The 27239-nt window shown below is 35.4% G+C and overlaps 2 protein-coding genes across 2 annotated transcripts; one reads left to right on the top strand and one right to left on the bottom strand.

Annotated features, from left to right (window-relative positions):
• The first annotated feature begins 11503 nt into the window (after positions 1-11503).
• LOC132315992 (protein LONGIFOLIA 2-like) lies at positions 11504-17041 on the top strand. The gene is made up of 6 exons (XM_059814477.1): positions 11504-11750; positions 11887-12442; positions 13001-13053; positions 13135-15138; positions 15216-15366; positions 16135-17041. The coding sequence occupies exons 2-6, from the start codon at positions 12301-12303 to the stop codon at positions 16920-16922; spliced, it is 3138 nt and encodes a 1045-aa protein (XP_059670460.1). The 5' UTR covers positions 11504-11750; positions 11887-12300; the 3' UTR covers positions 16923-17041.
• A 5449-nt stretch (positions 17042-22490) lies between these two features.
• Positions 22491-26462, bottom strand: LOC132315991 (uncharacterized). Its single transcript, XM_059814476.1, has 2 exons — positions 25989-26462; positions 22491-22755 (listed from the first exon to the last, which is right to left on the bottom strand). Exon 1 carries the CDS (start codon positions 26369-26371, stop codon positions 25991-25993), a length of 381 nt encoding a protein of 126 aa, XP_059670459.1. The 5' UTR covers positions 26372-26462; the 3' UTR covers positions 22491-22755; positions 25989-25990.
• Positions 26463-27239: the final 777 nt, after the last annotated feature.

Here is a 27239-nt window from a genome sequence, read left to right as displayed (position 1 = left end):
GAGGAGAAAAGAGGAGGACGACTGTGAGACTTGGCAACATGGCACTGAAGATCAATAAGATTTTAGGCATCTCAGGGCCTACCTATTCTTTGAGGCATAGCAGCTATTGGGATCTGGTTTTGTGGTGTCTTCTTCTTCTGATGGGTTATTGGCAACGACAATGGCGGTTGGTGGTGGAGGTTTAGCCACCATAGTTAACACTTAAGAGCATGGTGGTCAAGTTGGGATGCTGTTGGAAATGTACAGAAACTGTGCTGGCTTCTTGAAGCATAAAGATAGATCTATGTTTTTTTTGTTTTCTTAAATTTTATATTGTTTTAAATTACATTGAATTTTATTTTTTTAAAAAGCACTAATTATAACACCACCCCGTTGTATTTTGAAAGTGTAAAAAATGTGTCATTATCCTGTATTCAACGCGTCCTTGTCCAATACCGTCAAGGCATCTTAGGTGAAGTATTTGTGCCAAGTGATCTTGGACTTCTCTCTTTTTACCAGCAGCAACCAATCAACCATCATCAATCATACAACTAACTCAAGCCGCAGACTAAATCAGAAAGATACACATCATGGTCGGAACAGCTTCTCAGAAGCAACATAAGAGCAAGAAGGCAGCACAAAGCACAATGACAATGGATGAAAGAATGAGTTTAAATGATAAACAGACCCATCTAACAATGATATCCTAGGAATTAAGTAGAATTTGAGCAAACAGAATCTCAAATTTAGAGGAGAGAAAATTCTATATAAAAAAAAAAAAGGACAACTGAAAAAAATATGGTCATGATCTTCCAAGGAAATTCTGCAAAAAAAGACAACCATAGAAGATATAACCAAGGAATTTATCTCGTGTGCTGACTTTATTATTGCAATCATCGATATATGCCAGCTCTGATCTTTGGGTTCTCTATTGGAGATGCAAATGGGTGCCTTTTTCACATGAGTTGGGCTTCATTCTTATGCTGTTCTCTCCCTTTAATAGTCCAATTAATCAGGTCCAGTTTGGAGGAACTTTCTCATATCAAAAGTATTTCACTGGTAAGCCTTCGTTAAATGAATTTTGTTGGAAGGAATTTATAAGAAAAAGTTATTTGGCGAGCATATTTTTTACATTTACTTTAACTTTTAGATTATTTTTTTCTTGACAATAATATCTTTTATCCTTAACAATTATTGCAAACTTTTAACAAAAAGTTTGAAGAGCGGCAGTGGCAGAAGGCGATGGCGTTGCGGATGTTGGTGGTGGTGGCAGATGGTGATTGTGATGGTGGTGGTGGTGGAAGGTGGCGGTTGAGGGTGGTGGTGGTGGTGGTGGAAGGTGACATTGTTGATTACAGTGGTGGAAGCCTGTAAGGTAAAGGTCGAGGGTGACTGCGGCGGTGGTGGAAGGTGGTAATGGCGATAGTGATGGTAGTGGTTGAAGGTCACGGTGGCAGCGGCAATGGTGGTGGTGGTGGAAGGTCCCGGTGGCGATGGTAATGTAAGGTGTGGTGGTGATAGTACGTAGAAGGTGGTAGTGAGGGTAGTGGTGGAAGGTGGCAATTAAGGGGTCGTGGTGGTAGTGGTGAGGGTGTTGGCGGTGGAATGTGGTGGCAGTGGTAGTAGAAAGATGTGGTGGTGAAAAGACAGTGGTAGTGAAACAAATGATCAAGCGAGAATAGAGGACAATCTTGTCAATCTATGAAAAGTATATGGATATATTAGTAAAATAACAAATTGGTCTTTTTAAAAAAATTGTTTTCTTAAATGAGATATTTATTTATTTTTTATAATTAAAGGAGATTTTTTTTTTTTTTGGCTGGTATCGAAACTCACCTGGGTAGGATCCCTTCAGGATCCACCCTAGGCTACAAACCGGAGATGCTATCGACGGCCCCACACCTCAGCAACAATTTCAATCGAGGGTTATAATGGTGATGAACGAGTTTGAACCTGGAACATGTGGATGTCTAGGTCGTGACCTTACCAATTCGATCAAGCCCCTGGAGGCAATTAAAGGAGATTTCATAAGCAACATTTCTTATTTCTCTTAAATGGACTTCTTGACCATTCACTTTTCACTTTCAAACTTGGAAGGACTTTTTGAGGCTAAGGAAGCTACCCAAAACTCATGAATATATGAACAAAACTGTAACTTTAGCCACTCTTAGTGATTATCCCTATTATAACTGTTTTATTTTTTTTGTGAAGTATATATATATATAATTATATATATATATATATATTAATAATAATTATTAGTTTATTTAGTTACCAATTTTCAAGTGAGTCTGGCTAGCTAGTTAAACAATTTGGAATTTGCGTATTAAAATGAGTTGGGTCGATTGGACTATTTGGGCTAATCCATGCCTTGTATTTTGTAGTGAGCTTAAATTGTTTAGCTAAGTGGCCCATGTTTCCAAGTGGGCTAAATTCTAGGTAAGCTCAATTTGTACCTTGAATTCATGATGTGATTTTTTTTTTAGTGCCTACAGTGACTAAAAAAGTGAACTGAATCGAGAGAATTACCATCTAGCTCTATTTGTTTCGGTATTTTTTTCAGGTAAAATATTTTTTTATTTTTATATTTTTGATATTTAGCAAAGGTGTAGATAAGATTGAGATCGAATCGGTGTAAAATCACTCGCTGAAAATTGATAGGTAAGTTTTTTTTTTTTATCAAAAAAAAAAAAAAATTTAATATTTTTTTATTCATAAATGTTTTACCACAACCAAATACTAAAAAAAATAATATTTTACATCCAAACAAACGGAGCCTAAATCCCTTTGGTCTTTCTATTTACCTGAAAGAAATAGTATGCAGGAGAGTTATTGATTGATTGAATTTGTTATTTTGTTGGGAAATATGAAAATGAAAATGAAAACGAAACTGCTATTCTATTCAATTCTTTAAATTTTATTGTATATAAGAATAATCTCATTATTAATACTGCAATTTTCAACTTATTTATCATGTTCATGAATTGATGGAAAATGTATTACATCCCTTGAAAATTTAATTGATTAGACAAATCCTTATCGTTTGAGGCATGCCTAATTCATTTACTTAATGGTGATAGACATAACATGCATTAATAAATGAAACCATGTGATTTTCAATTTAGAACATGCATTGGATGTTCTTATTGAACTGGAAATATGGACCATGCTGCATTAGATTGAACATGGTTTCATTTCATTGTTAAGTTGACACGAAACCAGATTTATTTTTTAAAAGTTCAAATTGAAAAGCAAGAAAAATATATTTTCACTTAATTTTGTTATTGCAAGTAAATAATGGCTGAAAATTATTATAGAGAAGCAAATACAATGAAGATACCATTAAATTTTCAATTTAAAACATTGTGCAACAAATAATGTTTCTATTTCAGAATAAAACTTAGCAGAGCACAATAATTACTTCTGATTCGTATTTAAATCGAAAATACAAAATAAAAACAATTATCAAATAGGTCCTATATTTTGAATTTATGGTTCTTTTCTTCCATTTCGTACTTAGTTTAGAAGTGGTATGGCTTTGTTTTCAACTATTTGAAAAACTGGACATGTTTTTAGGAAAATCCATCCAGTAGTTAAATAATAACAAAAGGATTAAATTCAAATAGTTCTGAATCATGATCAACATGTCACATGAGCTTGATCTCTCTATCAGATTTTGGGGTCAAAAGTCAACCTAATTAGATGGGTGCAATTTGAATAGACTTCCTTTTCAAATTTCTATAGCCTACTGGCTTTTTGTTTGGCTATACAACTTATTTGATGCGACAATTAATAATTATTATATAAATATATAAAAATATTTTTATTATTTTGAAAAATTAACAAGATTCTATCCGTTGAGATAACTACAAAAACAGATCGTTTTTTGTAACGGTACTCTTATTGATTCAATAGCTAGTACCAAATAAGTTCATCTATTACCGAAGTTGTGTTATGCACGATCGTGACAGTACAATCTCGAATCTTGAAGGTTCCACGTTAAGACCCACAAATTCAAGAGTAAAACCATCTGATTGTCGGAGTAGTCCTACACACAGTCGTGATTGTGCAAGCTCGGCTCTTAAATTTTGAAAGTTCTACAATAGAACCTACGTATTTAGGGTCGAGATTGCTTAGCCGCGACTACATTTAGCATCTCTTCTGGTTGCCCATGTTATACCAAAACACTTCTTCTCTTTTTGTTCTTTTTTTTTTTTATTTTTTATTATTATTATTTTAGAAAGTAAGCATGGAACACATACCTATTTTAACCCACCCAGGACCATATAGCCTAGTGTATTTTCACTGTTTCCCAAAGTGAATTGTGGGAGCTCGAGTTATCAATTGAGCAAAATGGGTGTAGGTTTCAAGTCGATGCCCAAAAAAAAATAAAACCACCTAGGGCAATGGGCTTTGCTACATTGCACCAAAGCCCATTTAGATCACAATGTACAAAAGTAGTAAAATGAAAAGACTAGCCCAAAATGACACATGACACAGAGTACAAAATAAGTGAATGAATCATTGCAATTTCACTCATCACTTTTGCTAGCCATCATCATTTGTGTCTCACATGACCATGTTATTGCCACTGAACGGAACCACAGAGTAGGTGTTGAAAATAACAATACAATGACCTAATCCCTGTGCCACTCTGCCCTATTGAACCATCTAAATATAGATATCTTGCACATTTCTGGTACCACAAAATCAAAAAGAAGAATATCATCTTTCATATATATGTCAGATTACATGTGCCCTCACCAATTGCTGCAATAGGGCTGGTAAGATCCTACTTGGCACTTTAGATGATTTAACCTTTCAAAAATATATGATATGTAACACTATGTGGGCCCACCACAAATAACTATATTTGGATTTGCGCCCTTAACCCATCAATTCTAATTTTTAAATTGTCATCAAATTCGGACAAAAAATAAAATGAATATAAATGTGTGAATATATAATACAACCTAATAGTTTAAACTTTTAAGTAAATGAGTAAGCAACCACATGTTATATTTAGTATTAGAGTCAGATTCAATCATTAATTCGATGTCACGCCAAGCGCCCGACTCAGAAATGTTCCGATGAGCCCACCTGAGTAGACAGGGTGGCCCAATCGCAACGAGGAGGCGCTTCGAATTTGAGTGGGAGAGAATGTTTTAAGAAAAACTTGTCTTACATTGAATTCAAATGAAAAATAAAATAAATATAAATAATTGAGTATATAACGTTATCTAATATTTTAAATTTGAACAGAATTGTCTTTTCAAAATTTGATGGGTATGTAAGATCTTACGTAGCACTTTAATGATACAACCTCTCAAAAATATATGGTATATTGATATGTAATCCTATGTGGGCCCACCACAAATAACTAAATTTGGATTTGGGCCAGTATATTAACTAATTTGGGCCAATATATTAACTACCCATTAATTATAATTACCATGCGACATATGAATCTTCATTTGAGATTCATTATCTTTTTGTTATTGTGTAGATATGATAACCGTTTGATTAGTTTGATGACCTACGAAGTGGATGATACGGTAAGTACAATTATCAACTTGTCATGTGCACTTGATTATCATGACCTGGCCAACTTGATTGTTTGAACTCTTGACTTTTTGTGAGTTTTAATTTTATTATTTAACTTTTAATGATAAGTTAATTGCTTTCTAAATTATTGATTTTTGTAGGTGGACTTTCTTCATGACACGTGACAATGAAATATATATTTTAAATACTGTATAATGAAGATCCCAAGACAATTAAATATATACATACCTTCCGGAAAAAATTAAATATATACACACACATTCTTCAGTGCTGCATGTTCTTCCTAAGTAACAAACTAAAAAAATATGTATTTGTGCTTATTTGTTTGGGATAATTACACTTATCTCTTCTATTTAGATTGTGTAAATACTCCATAATATAACCTTCTATTTATGGTTTCAAATATAATATTGATGTTTCATTTGATTCAGATCTGAATAACACTGACATTTATCTGTGTTGATGTCATATTTAAAATTTACTTAAAACTCGAGAATGCCCTTAAAAAATTTAAATATGCTATTTTGTTCATATATTGAATTAATAAAAGTATAATAGGTATAATAGCTATTTAACACATTTGGATCAAAGTCAACAATATAAAAGAGGTCAGTATTATTTTTTTAACTATAGCCTATAGTGGAGGTCCATATTATTTAGGTAATATACCGAGGTTATTCACCTTCAGGGACATAACAGTGTTGACAGAGATGGGGCCAAGATGTAAGGTAAGGGAGGGCAATAGTGCATTTTTTAAGAAATTTTAGGGGGGACAAATGTAATATTTTATGGGTATATTATGAAAAATAAACAAATTACAAGGGTAGATTACTATAAAAAAAATATCTATTCAGTGAGGGCAATTGCCCCATTGCTATGAATGTACATTCGTCTCTGGGCATTTATAAGGATTCGGAAGGTAAGTTTTTGAGATCTTACTTTCAAATTGCACTCTCAACTTGAATGCTATGTGTGTTCTGGAGCCAATATACGTTCTTTCAAAAGTTGGTTTTCTTAAACCCCAAGCTTAGATCTATGAGAAATGCACTCTCTCACACATGTGATGGAAAAGGATAAGATGGAATCTTGACTTACCCCAACATCTAATAAACCTCTACCATGGAAGTAACCATCCCTTGTTTGATGATCACACAATCTTGGTCCCTTTTTGAAATTCATCATACAATGTGAATACACACACATATATATCACAATATATAATTGTATGATATGATGATTACATAAGCAAAAAGGATAAGACTTAAACAAAACACTAGCACATTACATGCGTTGATGCACATGGTGGTGATATTTGGTGGGGGTGGTGACCGTGGTGGGGTGATGGGTTTGTTGGAACATAGTTTAGGACTCATGGGTATAACTTTTTGTTGGTCCCTTGCCGTATCAAAGTAAGGCATCCCTCATGTGACCTCTTCACTTTATCCACATGCCCATTAATCCCATCTCTGTTTAATCTCCATCTCAACAATCACCATCAACCCCCCACCCCCACCATTTTTAGTATATTATTTGTACGAGCTAAATAAGTGAATATATATACGAATGTACGTATCTTCAGACATACATAACTTCCCCTGCATCATACATCATCTCCTCATTATTAATACTCTTATATATATATATATATATATATATATATATATATATCCTTACCCTCCCGAGTCACTCTATCCGTGGTTCGCAGTCGCGGTCTCGCTTGCGATTGCGGTCTAATGAATTCGGGCGAATCTCAGTATAAACCAACTAGTTCATAAAGATGTGTAACGATATCAAACACTTGAAAAAGGATTACGAATACACTAGCGGATCCAGGACCCACTATACCTAATTTTAGCCCAGCCCAAAAAAAAATATTTATTACTACTATTAACTTAGTCCACCCCATTGACAATTCCTGGATTTGCCCTTGGTCGCATATTGGTCGATATGGCAAACCATGACTCCATCATGTGCTCTCGTCTATGTCATTACATAGCTAATGCAACAATATATATATATATTGCACTATAATGTAGTGTGTTGCATTAGCAATCTATATTTAAATTCGAATACTTCTTGCAGATCGGAACTTACCTGACAAGGAATTTCACCGCCTTAAAATCATTTTAGTTACGGTGGTTGTTCATCGGGCTTCAATCATCAACTTCCTTATTGTGACAAATATAGTAAACTAAAAACACAATCAGGAAATCAACAGAAATATAAACGGGCCGACTGCGTACAAAGAACACATGGTTTGGCGTAGAGCCAACGTCTAAGAGCAGGTTGAAAGATTTCAGCCTTTAAACCTTGCATCTCTCTAAAACTCTGCAACTATAGCTATCAATAATGTTATTTTCTTGCACCCTTGAAACCCTAAACGCCATTATACACTTAGTTTACACCTAGTTTTGCAATCAGGTCCATAAACCCACAAAAAGAATTGATGGGTTTGGACCCACACAAAGCCTATTTTTCAGATTAAAGTTGCAACCCGGGTATAAATAAAGTTTAGGCCAAAACATCACATTCTCGTTACTCATGTCACCAACTTTCTTGATCTTTTGACATCGCGTCAATTTCATAAAGTCACATATATTGCTTATTTAGAAAGTTTATATATATATATATATATATAGTCACTATTTATTTATTTCGATTTGACATTAACTAACAAGAAATGTGTTTTCATTGTGCAGAATGATAATAACGGTATAATGGTGTCAGATTTTGTTGAATGGCCTGTTTCAACTAAAATCAAATTGGAGATCTCGAGCTGTTAAGCATATCAAAATGTTTCAAAAAGTAACAGTAAGACAAAATTAAAGTCATCTTAATGCCTCAAAATACTACACTAATATGAACAAATAATTGTGCTATGACACCTGGATGAAAAACAATTTAACCATAAAATGGCAAGAATACAAAATGGTACTCTTGATTTTTTTTTTTTTCCTAACTGATTATTGACTCTTAATGGCAATAAAAATTTAGATGAGGGGTCCATTATATTAAACAATGCTAAGGTAGGGTCCAAATCTGCAGGTAATGAATCACTGATTGTGATTAATATATACATAGGACAATCCTACATATATGATTCTTTTACCATTATTTTGGTTATAAAACAATACATATCTTAATTCCTATTTCATGTACAACCTGCTTGACCCTACTTTAATATTATCAAAAAGAAAGAACAAACATAACACACACACACACACTCTCTCTCTCTCTCTCTCTCTCTCACACACACACACACACACACACAACACCCCAATAAAATGATATATTTAATTTTGGGGCAGAAGGAAGTAATAATACATTTTTTTTTTTTTTTTGGAATTTTAAGCAAATATATATAAATAATAAAGGATAATTACAGTATGGGCCATTTGGCCGAATACAACTCAAATGGTAACAAAGCCTAAATGGAGGCCCAACTGAGGAAAGCCCAGGACCAAAATTCAAACCTAATAACAGCAATTAACTACCTATTTAGCCGTTAATGGAGATTATTAGGAGACAATCCGGTTTGTAATAATACATTTGTTTCCTAAGTTAGAGTCATACATATATCATGTAAGAGAAGTAAAAAATGGTGACCCACAAAGTACAAACTTGTGACAAGGGACAAGCAATTTTTGACAATGGCAAATGTGATGGGAAACCATGTGTCTGTAGATAAAGCAAATCCAAACAGCTGTTTTCCCTTTATCTTCTTTATTTTTCTATTTAAAAGTTGTCCAAGCACAGCTTAGAGCCCCTTCAAATTCAGCACCATAAAATGAAACTCTAATACCAATATATAGTATAAAAATAAAAATAATTTAAAAAATTTAAAAATAAAACCCAAAAATTCATGAACAAAAACTTGACTGCTTTACATAATACAAGTGCCATTTTGGATCAATTTTCTGAGAAAAAAAAAAAAAAAAGAAGAAGAAAAATTTAGCTGTGAATCAACCCGAGGGGCGCCTCACACGGTGTCCCAGGGCATAGTCCCAAATATCCCGAATACCTAAAAAAAAAAGAATCCCTTATTTCCGACAACCATGCTATCCAAGCTGTGAACATTAATCTACAGTTGCAACTTGTATTCTTTTTTTCTCGTGTCTTCATCTTGAAAATTTTCCATACAATTACAAGATCACAAAATGTGACAAAACAACCAAAGACTTTGTACTAGAAATGATGTACACTCTCTATCCTATAGAGGCTTAGGTAGCTAGCCCCCTATAAAGGAAGTCCTTTTGGACAAGTTGGGAAGCCCTTGGCAGTCCAGTGCTTCTATACGACATATTCACCATTAATTTGAGTTAAACTATACATTGGACCACTCTGCTCAAATGTACAATGCTGAGAACCATGCTTGTCCAAATCAAAGATGTGGCATTTTGTGTGTGTGTGTACTGTGTGTATATATTATGGTAGTTCAGAAATATATCAGCATGTGGTTACCCATCATTAGTAATGACCTTTGACTGGCGGATGGGGTTCAATTACATGGTAAAAAAATCATTTTTTTTATAAAAAATAAGTCCGAAAATGAAGACAGTGTGCAAGTTATGAATCTTATAATGGGCTCCTTTGGTCCCAAATAAGTATTTTTTTTTAAATCAAAAGTTTTAAAATAATGATTATTATTATTATTTTATTATATTAGTACTAAATGAATTACTAAACTTATTTCTAGTGGGTCCAGAGTGATGTGATAATTTATTTTTTATAAGAAAGTTAAATTGGTAATATTATAAAAAAATAATCAAACGAAACACTTATTTTGGAACAAATAAAAATGAAAAGGATGACACCTATTTTAGAAGATAAAGTGCAAAAAAACAACCCTCTATGCGAAAAGTATAAATATCTTCCATGTTCAAAAAACTTCTTCACATTTTTCAATTGAGGAAATAAGAACATTTTGTCAAATTGAAGGTTGAAATACCTTTTATGCCCTTAAGAAAAAAAAAAAAAAAAAAAATTTTGATTTCATAAAACACTGATTATTAAGGGCATTTGGGACTTTTAAGCCAAATATACGGTAAACACCATAGATGCACAAAAATCTGATCACTGTTTCAATATATAGATTGACATCATTTCAAGTTACAACATGACTTTTAAACCATAAATGTGGTAAACACTAGATGTACAAAAAAAAAAAAAAAAAAAAAAAAAAAAATATGATCATTGTCTATATAGATGATTCATCTTGACATAATTTATTGTAGATACTTGAAAAAGGGAGTTCTTGAACAAGCAATTCAGGGTTTCTGCAACCTCAATAATAGAAAGCATTAAAAGCCTAACAGCAGGGAAGTAAATGTCTGCATTCAGAAGCTTCAGACACCCAAACTAAATCGGACAGAATGTGATACCAATGTACATGAGAAGGAGCTAGCATTCACCCAATAATGCATCACTAGTCACAAGAAGGAAAGGCAACAAGTTCAACAAAGACAAAATTCATCATATATTGCCATGTTGGTAAAAAAATTGTGTAATGGTAATGGACAAGAACATGAATTCAAATGGAACTGAATACAAGAGCAACGCTTTATGCAAATATATATGCGAAAAATTGTGCCAAGCGATATGAGACGTCACAATCAAATATCTCCCTTCGGGAGGATAGGCTATTGCAACATTCAGTGAACTGAAATTGCAATGCAATGTTTTCTCCATTAAAAGGTCAAAAGATGGAATCTATGAAGGGGTATTTTGGTAAATTGGGCATCAGAATGGTTGAAAAAGAGCTTTAATTTCTGCAGGGTTGCCAGTACATAAATCCCACTATCTTATTCCTCCACTCTCCACTCTATGACAGGCTCCACATGCATGCTGAGTGTGAGCTCCAGACTCCAACCCACCCACATTATTTTGTCCCATGGAAGTAGAAAGAAAATGACCAGTGAGATCTGACCCACACATTCACACCAGATCTGACCCACACATTCCACATCCACCTCTCTCCCTCTCTCCAAAATTAAAATAACACACTCTCTTCATGTATTTACACCACATCCCCTCCAAATTCTAGCCTCTGGCTAGCTGGCTTTCCTTGAGAGAAACAACAGACAGCATAGCATAAACTTGTTCTTTTTAGTTATGGGAGGAACCCCCCCAAAAAGAAAAACATTTCTTCTTGTGTCTGCAAAAACTTCCCAATAGTTCACATTGATAGTCATTTTAAAGCATACAAGGTGAGAGATACTTAGGGTTCCATTTCTTTTTTTTTTTAACTTCTTTGGGCTTCACAGTAGATATTGTCAATGTCTGCTTACAAACTTCATTCTTCTATTTCAATGCTCATCATATAAATGATTTGTGGTTCTGCAGCTCCTCTGTCTCTCTTTATGCCTACTCTTTCATCCCCTTTTGTCAGTCACACAATTCTCTAGAAACCCCAAAAGCAAAAGAAACTCGAAATCTCTGTTCAACTGCAGCTAATAAAGAAGTTGTTTGAAGAAGCATAATCATAATGCACTGTATTTTTTCACATGTAATTAGCTGGAAAGTTGTGGCCCAAAGAAAGCTGAAGCTCTGGTGTAGTTGTTGATGCAAGTTTTGTCATTACATGAAATGTTATGTTCTAAAAATATCTCAACATAGTGAAAGCTGAAACTCTCTTTGTAAGTTGCTTGGAATACTCTTATTCCTATAAATTCTTAAAGAGTCAAGGGAGAGAGAAATAGAAAGCTCAGAGAGTTTTTAACATTCTCAGTACCTGGGATTTGAAGAGACGAGGTGAAGATGTCTGCAAAGCTTCTGAATTCTTTGACAGACGAAAACCCAAATGCGCAGAAGCCAATTGGGTGCATGAATGGACTCTTTCACCATTTTCTCGCCGGGCGACGCGGGGTCGGTGGTCGAAATCACAAGACGCTGCCACCAGGTAATTCCATTTCCATCCGCCATGGATTAATCTTCTATTTAAGCTACCTTTCTTCAATGTGTGGATCCTCATCTGGGTATATAAGAAAATTTTACTTCATAATTTCTTCTGCTTTCTGTTTACATTTAAATTTCAATGGATAAAGCATGAAAAAATTCTAATTGTGCTGGTTTCAATATTTTTCCTTCCTCTAGAATTGTTAACTAAGATCTTGATGGTATCCTGATAAATGAATATAAATCAATTATCAACATATTTTCTGTACCATAGTGTTGATACAAAAATTACCTGTACTCAGCCTAAAAATCTTCATAATAAAGGGTAAAGGCTCAGATGGAGTTGATTAAATGGCAGAACAAAAGCTAGAAACTGATGCTTAGAGGTTAAGATTCTGCTATGACACTATGAAATGACAAATGCAATAGGTTATCCCCAATTCTTTTGAAAATTCTAGCTAGGACTCTGTTTATCCACGTTGAATGATTATGACAAGCTTGAGTATGTAAACCTATTAGCATTTTGCTAGTTTCAACAAATAACATTTCAAGATTGCTGTAGGTCAAGATGCCAAAGATGGAATGGAGCCCAACAGTACAACAGAAAAAGCCATGGTAAGATTTGAAACTTGATTGTTTGACCATAGAATAATCTTGAGCAGAAGTAATTAAGTACATGTCACTTCAAAACTGCAGGAGAAAAGCTTGGATGTTGTGAAAGAGAAACAAAGAGCCCCTGCTGAATCATCTAGCACCTCTTTTTCATCCACCTCTTGCTCATCAACCTTTTCGTCCGTTGATTGTAACAGAACAACTCATCCAGAACCATCCTCCTCTGGCCAGAGCATTTCCCCTGAAACCCCATCTCAAAATATAACCATCAAACCACCAAATTCTTCTTTGCACGCTGGTCGGCAGTCTTCCGATCTCCGCGACATTGTCAAGGACTCCATCAACAGAGAAGCCCGTGGGTTATCGGTCAAAACTGCAAGTAAAGAGGAAGGAGTGAGCCATGTCATGAAGCATGTAGATTCTCCAAGGCCATCACAGCTGTGCAAATCCGTAAAGGCTAAAGTTTCCAGTCCGGATGGATCGTTTCGAGTTCTTGCTAAGCTTGGGGAAGCACCTCGGAATCCCAGCAAGGAAAAGGATGGTTCTCTGTCATCGACACCAAAGGTTGCACGTCGGTTCTCTTGCGATGGAAGGGAGTCACGAGATACACTGAAATCCAACATAAGGCTCAAAGAGCTCCCAAGGCTATCATTGGACAGTAAAGCAGGTTCAGTAAGGAGCCCTGCTTCTGAATCAAGATCAAATTCTCTTTTAGGAGATATACAGCCAGGAAATTGGACCCCCAATAAATCCCTGAACCCACATCAAGAGCCAGGAAGTAATGAAAGACAATCTAGTATTGTAGTGAAGTTGATGGGATTGGAAGCTTTTTCAGATTCCAAGTCAACTAATGAGGGTCAGATAAGGGAAACTAAATCCAGCCCGGGTGAAAATTTCGAAACAAATTCAAGATCCTCAAAAATGGCCAATGAAGGGAAGCAGAGTCAAGTATCTGGGTCCCCAAGGGTTCTGCAGAGGAACCCTGCCTCACCCCTATCGAGAAATGGCAATTCAGTCTTGAAACCAACCTCAAGGTTTCCACTAGAACCAGCTCCATGGAGGCAGCCAGAAGGAAACCGAGGCTCTCAGAAGCCAGCTTTCATGTATTTTGAAGCTCCTGTAAAGGTCCCCAATCCATCATCTGTGTATGGTGAAATTGAAAAAAGGTTTACTGGACTTGAGTTCAAGAAATCTGGCAAGGATCTAAGAGCTCTTAAACAGATACTTGAAGCAATGCAAAAGACTAGGGAGAGGCGAGAGAGAGAAAAAGAAGAGCCTACTTCAAGTTTTGTGCCTCAAACCAGCAACAACAGCCTTGATCAGAGTTCTATAACAACCCAGAGGAGCCAGCAAAGTAACCATCCAATTTCTGCCGCCATCAGGGGGACCAGTCCTCCAAAGAGATTTGAATCCTCAATTGCAATCATAAAACCAGCCAGACTTGCTGAAAAACCAAGAAGTATAGGTTCGTATGCAATTCCAATTGACAGACCATCAGGTCTCCGCAAACTCCGGATTGCTGAAACTGCAGACAGCAGAAACATTTTAAATGACAAGCAAACAGCTAAAGATCCACCTCTGAGAAACAATCATCTGAGAGACCCTTCTAGTCAACCCATGTGTTCCATGAATAAGACTACCAGCCCCAGAACTTCAAGATCAATGCGTACTTCAGAGGCAATTCAACATATGAATATGATGGAAGGAAATCCCACCAGCTCCGGAAGGAGCTCAGGAACTGAGAGTCCAAGACAGCAGCAGAAGAAGCAAGGGAAGGAGAAGCTATCTTGTCCTTCTACACCACCATCTGATTCCAACAGGGCCAGAAGGCAATCAAGTAAACCACCAATAGAATCAGGCTCTCCAAGTAGAAAGCTCAAATTTAAATCTCCTTGTCTGCAGCAAAGTGATGACCAGTTGAGTGAGATCACTACTGACATGAGGAACTTGTGTCACCAAGGTGATACAGTTTCTGTGCAATCAGAAAGCAACATTATCCTGGCCACACAGATTGACACAGAAGTCACAAGCACAGACCATTCCAATGAAATAAATGGGACATCCGAGCAGAGGGACAAGAAATATAAAGTAAGTGTTCTAATCTTTGTCCGTACATATTATCATTGTAATCAACTGGTTAATCAGGTTTCATCTTTCCCATTCAGAATCTAGCAGCAAAGTTGAGAGAAGACAAATCAGTGGCTGAACTTGCAACAGCTAACTTGGAACAACCAAGTCCTGTATCTGTTCTTGATGCTACATTCTACAGAGAAGACTCGCCATCTCCTGTAAAGAAGACATCAAATGCTTTTAAAGGTGAGGTTCTTGTGTAACATCCGCCTTACATGTAGCATGTTAAAACTTGAAATGGTCATTTTTCTGCGCTAGAGGGTACAACAGTATCCATCTCCTTTTTTTTGGTGATAGGTAATAGTGTCCATATCTAACATAACATGTATAGTACACTGCATGGTGAGTAGAGATGAACAAAGGAACATATGCTATACAAACACAAGCATATAATACACTGTAAGAAGCACCGACGCTTAGCCATAATTGTGCCGAACAAATGCCAGACAATGACACTTCTAAGAATATTCTTGAATATGCATTTGACACATCTTGGACGTTTATAAAAAATTTAACTCTAGGGATGTGGCTTACACTTCTTAGACAATCATCACTAACAAGTGACAAAGTAATTTTTGATGCTAAGATATGAATTTTCAGTATTTTCAGTATGGAACAGAAGTATAATTGTTGGGAGAAATCAAATGTTTACATAAATTAAACTCAACAAAGCCTTTTCCCAATATTTGGGCAAATGTTTACATAAAATTCATCAAAAAAATCAGACCATGTTCAAAAACCATGAAGGGAATACTAGAACTTCAGATCAGATGAGTGAGTATTAGACATAGAAGAAGCAGAGGAGTTAATATAATTAGAATAATGTATATATACAAGCATATTCATTTCCATATATCGGGGACATGCATATATCTTTCTTTACCTTTATCTATGCAACAAACAGAATAGTAAAACACTCTTTTTTCTTGTCCCCATTCTCATATTTTTCCACAGATGATGTGAACCTATATCCCTATGAAGCAGAATGGATTGCAGTGGATCTTGATCACTTGGTGAACAGCACAAGACCCAATTTCAGCTCTGAATTCGGCCATAAAAAATTAGAGGATGTCAAGCACTTGGTTCATAAGCTTGAACGATTGAACTCCACTCATGACGAAGCCACCATAGATTATATTGCATCTATTTGTGAGAACACAAATCCAGACCATAAATACATTACTGAGATACTGTTAGCATCAGGCCTCCTCCTCAAAGATCTGGGCTCTAGCTTGACAATCACTCTGTTCCGCCCATCAAGCCATTTGATCAACCCAGACTTGTTCCTTGTCCTGGAACAAACCAGGGGAAGCACTGAGCTTCCAAATGATGAACACAGCAATGAAAAGAATACCTGGACAAAATCTAATGATAAGATCCAAAGAAAACTTGTGTTCGACACAGTCAATGAGCTTCTTGTCCAAAAATTAACTCCTCCAGCTCCTTCTGAGGTATGGATCTCTCCAAATAAGCTGAAAGGAAGAATTCCCAGTGGACAAAAGCTTCTGAAAGAATTGTGTTCAGAAATAGATCAGCTCCAAGCATACAGTGAGGATGACTATCTGATAAGCATTTTAAGCGGAGATATGATGCATCAATCTGAAAATTGGGAAGATTACCGTGGTGACGTTCCAGGGTTTGCATTAGCCATCGAGCGCCTTATATTTAAAGACTTGATCACTGAGGTTGTCAGTGGCGACATGGCTGGTATGAGGCATTGCAGGCAACTCTTTTCCAAATAGCATTCTAGTACTCTCTTTCCCTCCTCCGTAATTTCTTATTTTTTAACTTCTATTTTGGGTGTGAAAGCAAAATAAATAATTGATGGGAATAGCATCACTTTCTTAGCTTGTAAAGAGAATCTCTTCTGGGGTCTATAAAACACATCTTACAGTCAGCCCATATAAAAGAACCCTATGCTTTCTTTTGTTTTTCACAATCAAGCTATGGACAAATAATAAGGAACACAATGCAAGAATCCAAAGAATACTGAACCAATTTTTTTTTTTTTTTTTTTTAAGTGATACAACATAGAAAAGAAAAAAGTTCATATATCCCCCAAAAGGCTGAAAACATGCATTTATATTTTGAAGAACGTGTGCAACGGTGCACACAGACATGCAGTACTTTTACAGTTTACTTTCACCTTGCTAACCCCAAACTTTGCCATCATAGTCCAAATAATCTACAACGTATCTTGCAGTGCTACTACATTTGTACCTTCACATTTCTGATGGTGCATACTAATAACAATATAACCTCCATTTCATGGGGCCTGCATTAAAGTGAACACACACACACACACAACAAAAAATAAATAAATAAATAAATAAAAACCCTCTTTCGAACCATTCCCCCAATCCCAAAACAAGAAGGATAACACAACAACAACAACAACAACTCTGCTAATTCTACGCAGCGTTGAGTATTACAGAAACCCTTAAGAAACACCAGGTAGTAGGTTCAGCTTGGAACCAATCATTTATTACAACAAATTTCAAGGCATTCCTCTCAGATGAATACTTGAATAATTGAAAATTTTAGAATATCAAAAAATAAAGAAGCATTTGGGAAGTGACCACAAACCTGCAAAATCTAATTGAAGAATATAGCGTGCTCATGTTACAGCCTTACAGGACGTTTGACATACACAAGAATTTGGGAGCTGACCACAAAAATATTAAAAGCATAAATATACAAAAATATATACATATATATATATATAATGTAAAATGAGATGTTGATGCAAATTGTGTGTAGGTTGTGATAAGTAAACAATTGTATAGTTGTTATCAATATGATAAATTGTGGTATAACAAAAACAATTATAAACTTGAACAATTTTTCAATAATTTTAAACTTATAATTCTTTTTCTTTTTTGCAAAATAATATTATGTAACTGACAAGGACATACCTTGCAAACTCGTTGAAGTGGAAACTCTCTAGCAGTCTCTACTGCACAGACATAGATAAGTCTACGTCCCTTGGCCTTGACAACAATGGAACCAGCACCTGCTGGCAGTTGCTTAAGCAAGTATAGAAATTCTAATCAAACAAACCTACTTTACAAGTTCTTGTGGATTTTCCATAGATTTCTTAAGAATTTGAGCTGCCCTCTTTTTCTTGTCATTATTCTCATTGTCATTCCCAAACCAAGAGGCAGTTTTCTCATTACCCTCATGGTGCATGCTCATTGGTGTAACTAAAGACTTCTCTTGCCAATACCAAACTTAAATTGCACAGAGGGTCTCCTGCTCAAAAGAACCATTTTCCTGCCCTCTTCAGAATCACATAACCTGCTTTTCACTGCATCGATAGCCGGGGCAGACATCTCCAACACCAGAACATGATTTTCTACAACTGCACGATTTTGCAACGTAGCATCGTCTCCATTACAAGCCAACCACTGCTGAAAATTCATTAACGACCATTCCACTTTCTTATGCTCTTTAACCAGCTCAACTTCATCAATCCGGGTTTCAACTTCTCTCTCAGTCCGCAATGGCAAGTGTATATATGTCTGGGGATCAGGGTACACAGGCAACCACGCGGGTATGTGCTCCTCTGGCAACACTTCTCCGACTTGCATAAAGCTCGGCATTGGCTTCGGGACTTCAACTATTGGAAAATGGGGACTTGAATACTGAAATGGGATATCCTCAGCACACTGAACAATTTCCCAAATCAAACTGATACTGCAAGACGCCAATTTATATCCGAAGCACCTGAAAATCCCTGTTGTAATCCCAAATTTTCCAACCCTGAATTTAATCAAACACGTTACACTCAATCCTCCCAGCCAAATTCGCATCGAGAATTGCAGTCTTTCCTATATTATTAATATATCGAATGGCGGTGTTTGAAGGGCCGATTGCTGAAGACTATGAAACCCTACACTCTGATAAACCTGCGCTACAGCAATTCTTGCAATTGACTGAGCAAAATCCTCAACGCCGGATATCTTCTCCCTACCTCCATTGCTCATATTCAAAACTTCACATCCCTTCACATGAAGTAAAATTCACAGAAAAAGCAATTTTTTCCCCCAAAAAAATATGCTTAAAAATCACTATGTTTCAGTGATAAATTATAGCTTCTATGCAAAATTCTTAATTTAAGAGGAGAGAACAAACCCTAGACTGTTGCGTTTCGAATGAGAACCAAGTGAATTGGATGGCGAAAGAAGCATCAGAAGAAGCAGTTGAATTATTAAGAGCGATTTATTGGTTTTTGCGATTGATTCTTGAGGTCAGTTCGATAGCGATTATGTGAGAATTATTGAAGCTCGAATGGACTATGGAAAATGGAAGTTTTATCGGAGATTGTCGAAATTAGATGAGTTAATGGAAGATGAAGGGTTAAAGCCTAGTAAAACCCTGGATCAGGAGGAAGAGAAGGCAGTGGAAGTAGAGAGAGAAGAAGTGACAGAGCAAGAAAATACAGAGGAATGAGATGAGCTCAAGACGGAGGCAGTCTGTTACGTACTGGGGACTATAGAGTGAAGGAAGATTGACTGAAAAAAAAATGACTATAATACTAATATCAAAACAATATAACAACCTTAAAATAGTACTCCTATATTTTTCATTGAAATTTATTTAAAACAAGAGTAATGCTACAATGATTATTTATTTATTTTATTTCTAAGATTCTAATAGATGACATTTTTTAAAGTGTTGGTATTTCTTAGGGTGCAACTTGGGTTGAGCTACCCAACTCGAGCTCGTGTGATTTTTTGTGAGCTTAGGCAATTATTTTTATAAATGGGGTTGGGTTTGGGTTGAAAATTTTCAACCCAAATTTAATTAGGGTTGGACTTGGATTGAGGTACTAGCAACATGAGCAAACCCGAACCTGAATTATAATATTATTTTTATATATATTTTTAATTTTAAATACATTATATATAATATTTAAACTCCGATTACTTTTTTTCTTTTCAACTTCATTTGTTAAATCTTAACTTATTGTATGTTAAGATTTAAGATAATTAATTTTCTAAAAATTTGTTTGTAATTTATTCAAAATTTATAAAATGCCTTTATTTATTAATTTATTTTTTGTTTGAGAATAATTTAATCTAAAACTAATCAAGATTAAATTAAATTTTTGGTACGAAAATTAGTTATATGAGTAACTCAAATTCACTCCAATTTTTTACGTGGAATCTAAGCCCGAGTTACAAGCCCGAATTTAAAAGTAAAAGAATAGATTGGGCTCAAGTTGAGTAGTTAGGGTTGAAGATAGGGTTGGGTTGGACTTGGGTTTAGCATTTCATATGGTAGATTAAGCTCATGTAATACCTTAAATCCGTCCAATCTGCCCGAATTGCAGCCCTAGTATTTCTATCAATAATTGAACCAATCAACATATTTATCATTTTTTTAAAAACACACATTGATCAATAAAATTCAAAATTTATATGCATGTATAAATAACTATTATTAATGAGTCATTAATGACAAGTTGAGGAAAACCAGAATTTAAATTCAAAAGGAGAATGTTTAGATTAATTGGATGATTATTATGAAAGACATATGCCAACGTTCACTGATTGACACCTTTCTTGTTTGGCAATATGTTCTACTATGAGGTTGTGAGCCATTGTATCGAATACTTTCTTTATAATGGTAATACATTAACCTTTATTTATTTATTTATTATTATTTTTTTTTTGGAGATAACAATTGAATTGCATGACTGATTCAATAGTGATAAAGACGTGAGTTGGGTTATGCAAACATGATTTTGGAAGATCCTCCTTGCTTTAATTATTGTTAATTAACCACACATTATTAGCAAGACATGCTCTAATTTGTATCAACACTAATCATTAGAAAGCCCATAAATTGTGAATAGATAATGCAATAAAACAATGATGGTTAGTCCATTTTTCGCAACATCTTCTTTTGGTGTTCTCTTGATTTTAAAATTGGTATAGCTTAAATTTCAACCGTGTGTCCATGCTATAAATCCATCAAACGAATTTTATTCCACTTTTGTCTTTTAGAAACCTTCACAAACTATTGCAAAAAGAGAAGGTAATTACAAAAACAGTAATTATTTGTCATTCAATCTATTTCTTACTCCGAGGAATGTAGTAGAAGGGTTTTCGTCCATTTGATGAAATGGATGGAACCTAGTGCTGATCTAATCTACTTCATCAAATAGATAAAAACTCCTTCCCCTAGATTCCTCGGTTTAAGAAATAGGTCTCGAAGCCCACAAGCCGGCAAGTCAATTTTTAAGTATCACCCGGGGCAACCAAAGACAACAGTAGCTAAAGCTCTCAACATAAGTATCAACTAATCCAGATGTAACTCAACAAAGTTCTTCTCTCCCACGCAATGAGTTCATGATGATCAACCATAGAATATATTTCAATCTGTAAGGAATGTTTTAACATTTCCTACTCCAAGATTAGTATTAAATCACCAACCATGTCCCTGTCCAAATGACTAAAAAAGATAAATAAAATGCATATTATCTTCTCAATGCCCTTCAAAAGAGCATGAGCATGAGCATGAGCATGAGCATGAGCATGAGCTCAAGCAGCAGAAGAAGTGCCATCAATTCAATTAACAAACAATCTCTCACCTTGGAGCAAACAATCTCTCCATCATAGTAAAAACTGTAAAATCCATAAGCCATAATGACGATTGTTATTACAGAAAGGCAGTAACTTCACATAATTATAATTATTCGGTTCTTGATGTGGTAAGCATGTCCCTGATTACACATTTCATGACTAGGTTTGGCTCACACATCCAAAATGTAAATCACTGTGCCACCGTTTACTTCTTCAATTAAGCTGTCACACTTTTTCAGCAATGCTCATTCACAGCATGCGAACAAATAATGATGGCAGACCGAGTCACTAGAGTCTCTCTTAATACAAGAGAACCAATTTGAATTTCACTCCTCACTAACAATCTTGGCCAACCATCTCCTTGGGGCTTTAAAGTATCAACTTTCCAGCAAAGGCCAATCTAATACTCAATTCGGAAAAAAATAATGGATAAATTAGCTTCAACGCCCATAAAAGTGGGTAATGGGCAACCCTTGGATAATTTTCATGCTGAGAAATGCCCAAAAAAGCTCAGCACATCAATGGAAGAGGTGGGAGAACTTCAATCTATGAAATCTGACATTACTGCTCATGTCAAAATCAGAAGAAACCTACATTATTTTAAAATGGTTACAAGACCAGTAAGTCAATTAGGAAAACGAGCAAAAGCCATTGGCAACAAATGGGTATTCTAAGTGATATCTATACCACAAATCTAGATCAAAATGAACATATGCGATCTACAACAAAAGGCCATTATTATTTTTCAAGCAAAACATTTAATGGGAAACGTTTAGTTTCAATAAACAAGTTGTTGCAATTAATTCTGTCTGAACATGTTGATAAACAGAGACAACAAAGAAAAGAATCACCGCAGGCATTCATACAGAAATAACTACCAGGAACAAGCGACCCCAGTTGCATGGCAATTGTTTGACATATTTGAAATTCCATCCACTAGATTTATTGGTTGACCAAGCAAGTCCTCCCCGTGCAGCCCATAAGCCTGGTAAGAGTAAATTCGAATGAAATATTCATCCACAAGAATGTTCACCAGTATTATCTTTAATTAATTAAAAAATAAAATAAAATAAAATAAAATAAAAACAGGGAATTGCCTATTTTGACGGAAAAAAGAAGCCTGTTTCTATGCTTAAGTTCTATGTTATTTCTACTCTTTTTTGTTGGGTTTCAGGGAGAGATTATAGATCTATGGAGGAAATTATTGTTTTCTTGGCCTCTCTGAAGGTCTAAGGCGCCCTTTGGCCCTTTTGTTTCTTTGGGCTTCGCTCCCCTTTTGAGCGTTTTCAATAAATTCTTACTTATCAAAAAAATAATAATAATTAACTCGATCAAAAAGCTGAATATCTATACTACAATAAAAGGGGGAAATTTGCAGCTGATTTGTTCTTTTATCTCCAAGAAGTGAAAACGTCTTCCATCTTTAATACTCCGTAACTCATAAGGAGAATGGTTCTATAATGACCACATGCTTAAATAAGTATGACTAAAACAAACTGCACAGACAAAGCCAAAGAAGTCCATCCTTGTATAAATACAACCAGTGATTAATTCAGATGAGAAATATCCACAAAAATAATTGACTTAATGTTCCACAATAGAAAATTTTATTAGAGAGAACCAAAATCAAAGAAGGAAGAAAACATCCTTTAAAAGGGAGGAAAGCAATGGGTAAAAGTATACTAACTTAACCCTTTAAAATATTGCAAAGAACCTCAGATTGTGGAGATATGATTCTGCAAACAAACCAAGTGCTCATGAACAACTTGGGCCACTTATAAATATATCAAACATGAACTAATGTTCCAAGTTTGTTCCTTAACAGAACAAGCTTGACCCAAACCAAGCCCCACTCGGTCAATAGGTTCATGGATAGATGATAAAAATGTCATATTAGTCATAATATTGAAGTGCCTCATGAACGTTATATTCTTACATAAAATAGAACATTAAAGGTAATTGTTGTAGTAATATAAATCCAATGATTTTCAGAAAAAGTCATTCAAGAATCTTTTGGATATTTGATGTTATGATAACTAATCTGCATCAATGTATTAAACAGTGATAAATTTTTAACGTAAAAATAAAGCATTAAATAGCTTATCCAACAAGGTGATATAGCTGGTGAACATATAGGCGAAATATTAATAAACCAAGGTTAAACATAGTAATTAAGCTCGACTAAAATCCCATGCTCATACCACATTCAAACTGATCTTGAACTAGTACACCCCATCATGTCGTCAAGTCCAATTACTGCAACAGTCTGGCAGAAGAAAGTTGAGTGTGGTGCCCCTATAGCCCCAGCATGGCACTCTAAAATGCATGTTGGGTTGAGCAAGAATACTGTGATTAGGAAGACAAAGAATGGAATTGAAAGCATAGGACTCATCCCACGCTTGTCAACATTTAGCAGACCGAGCTTAAACACTCTAATACTCACCTCAACTTAGTTTGTTTATAGCTATATGGTCGAACAGAATTTCACTTCTAAGGGTCTAAACAAATCCAAAATCACCTAATGCAATGACAATAAAGTACTATGAAGCTGGAGAAACCTTTTTTTTTTTTTTTTTTTTTTTTTTTTTTCAAGAACTTTAGGAAACCAGAATCCAGATCCAGCGGCCAAAGGCAATCCGAATGCAGCCTAATAATATACAGAGTTGTTAAAAGTGCACCTAGGCTCGAGGCACAGGTCTAGCGCCTGTTTTCATCCCAGGCTCACTGAGTTTACTAGGCGCACGCCTCGTCTTGTTTGTCAGGCGCGCCTCACTGATTTTATTATTTTTTAAATATGATTATTCTATTTCTTAAGCCAAAAAAGTTACTTTTGGTAACTTGATAAAAAAATAAGAAAGCCCAAGCGTACGTGAGAAAAAACTTTTGTTTGAAGGAATAAACAAATAAGAAAGTGCAAGAGTCAAAGTGTCAACTGAACAAAGAAAGAGTGGGGTTGTGAGACGAATGATGAAGCCCTAGTTGCAGAGACGAACGGTGAAGCCATGTCAGTTCTTTCTTTTTCTTCTCCCTCTTTTCCTCTACTTCTCTCTCCTCCTCTTCTCCTCTCTTCTTATCTTTGTTTAAATTTCTCTCTTCGTGTAGTTCTCTTCTCTCCGTCCTTTTTTTTTTTTTTTGTCTCTATTTTTTCTCCTTTTTTTTCTTTAACACTTTCTCTCTCTTCTCGTCTACTTCTCTCTCTTCATCTAGTGCAATTTTTTTTTTTTTTTGGCTCTATTTTTTCTTTTCGTTTCTTTTCTTGTTAACGACTAACAGATTTATTTCTTTTTGTGCTCTGTTTTGCCATTCAAAAAAACAAATTATACTTTGCCTTTCAAGAAAACAAATTTGTGCTCTATTTTATGGTTGTTGGATGCTTTTATAGTTGATGGATACTTTTTATATTTGATATTAATTTTTAGAATATTGATATGGCTTATGAGATACGAATATTTTTATGCTGGTGTAAATTTTTAATCGTGCGCCTCACTTCACTCAGTTGCACGCCTCCAAAGGACCTCTAGCGCCTCAGTGCGCCTTGGCCTTTAATAAGGCTACTAATATATTGTTCTAACCATGAAAACTTCACCATTTGTGCCTTCTATCACAATGCTCTGTTTTTTACCCTATTAGTGATCAAAGCAATTAGCTTAATCTGGTTGGGAAATGAAAGTTCATGCAACTTTCCTTCTTCTTTAACTCCATTACCTCGCAATTGACCACAAACAACAGTACCATGCTAGCTCCCTCAACAAGCTAAGGATAATTGGCAAATTGCGGAATTAAAACTAAATTATGTAACTTCATTCATTACCATAAAGGAGTGATTGTTCTTTGCCTTTAATTATAAAATTCAAACCATCATCCATTACCACAAAGAAATGAAGCAATCTACTATTGAGCTACACACGTTATCAATGATGAATGAGGTATAACATGTTCTCATATTTTTATTCAAAGAGATTTTTTAGCTCACAACCCTATTCATTTTTTTTTGATAAGTAGCTCACAACCCTATTCATGAAACCAGTGCAAGTCGAATTATCACTTATCCCCCAAATAAAACATGGTTCTTTAGTCGGCTCTATGAAAAACACCACCAAATCAAACTCTAATCACCATAACAATCCAGAAAACGCACAAGAACAGAAAATTCAAAAAAATTCAACAAAAGACACTACAAACTTGATAATCCAGAGATAGGGAGATCAAATTGTTAACCTTTACTTCGTGTACCCTCCGCCTATGGCATCCAAGTCCTCTTCAACCGCCGCGGTCAAATAAACCCTAGGAAAATCATTGACGTCGAAGGTCTGCTCCTTCATCATCTTCTCCACGTCGGCCTTCTTCAAGATCGTTCGGCGGATCGGCGGGCGGTTGCGACGCTGGTCGCGAGTGTAGTACTTGATGTCGTAGACGGTTTCAGGGTCGGAGCTGGGGACGATGGCTTTGGCGGGGACAGTGGCGGGGCAGAAGACACGGTACTCGGTGGCGCCGGGGACGGAGGTCCTGTACTCCGGGTGGGCTTGTGGGCCGGTGATGTCCCATGGCGCCTTCATGTAGCGTTTGAGGGTTTGGATCAATGATTTTGCCGCGGAGATCATGGTGGTTTGGGGCTGTTTGGTTCGAGGGAAAATTGGAGAGAAAATGGGAAATTTGGGGGTAATAAGGATGGTTTGTTTGTTGTTTTTATTTACCGCAAAAAAAAAAAAAAAAAAATATATATATATATATATATATATATATATATATATATAAATAAAATAAATGGGAGGTTTGTTTGTTGTGCGGAGAGAGTAGGCTGTTCGGGGCAGTGGTTTGTTGGATCCATTCGTTGGGCTTGGTTGTGTTGGGGCCCAGCTAACATAGGCCCAATTTGATTGAAACTCCAATTTAATTTGGGATAAACTTCTTAGGGATTAAAATGGTTTAATTTGTGATAATGGATGAGCATGTGATTAGAAATAGGAAAATGACAATGTGATTCTAAAGTTGGACAAATCCGATTGTTTTATGTGAGTGGGGCAATTTACATAAATTGACTTGAATGTATCCAACTTTCAAAAGTTATATAATTATTTTTATAAATAATTTTTATGTAATTGTAAATTGTGCTATTAAGATCGGTACACGTGGTTAGGTTGATGTGTAATTTGAAAGTGATTGTGTACGTGGATGATTGATTAAAAAATTTATTCTACTATCTTTCCTTAGCTATAACTTATTAACAATATTGGTTATTAAGATACAACTATTGATGAGTTGATCACTAGTAGTCTTCTTTTTATTTTATTTTATTTTTTATTTTTTGTGCTCAAGTAAGATTGTGAAATGAATTAGTGATGTGGATGAATTAACTTGTAGTTTGTGCCACTTTTGCATTAAGAAGTAGAATAGTTGAAGGTAATGGGGAGAAAATTAGTGTAGCCAAATATAAATAAAATGTGTGAAGCTCTTATTCAGAAACAAAAT

Source organism: Cornus florida, unplaced genomic scaffold, assembly GCF_030987335.1.
Source record: "Cornus florida cultivar Cherokee Brave unplaced genomic scaffold, ASM3098733v1 CherokeeBrave_3.0.0_Hap2_Chr07, whole genome shotgun sequence".
Taxonomy (NCBI): domain Eukaryota; kingdom Viridiplantae; phylum Streptophyta; class Magnoliopsida; order Cornales; family Cornaceae; genus Cornus; species Cornus florida.
Note: the sequence above shows the minus strand (reverse complement) of the source record. Positions and strands in the feature narration are given on the sequence as shown.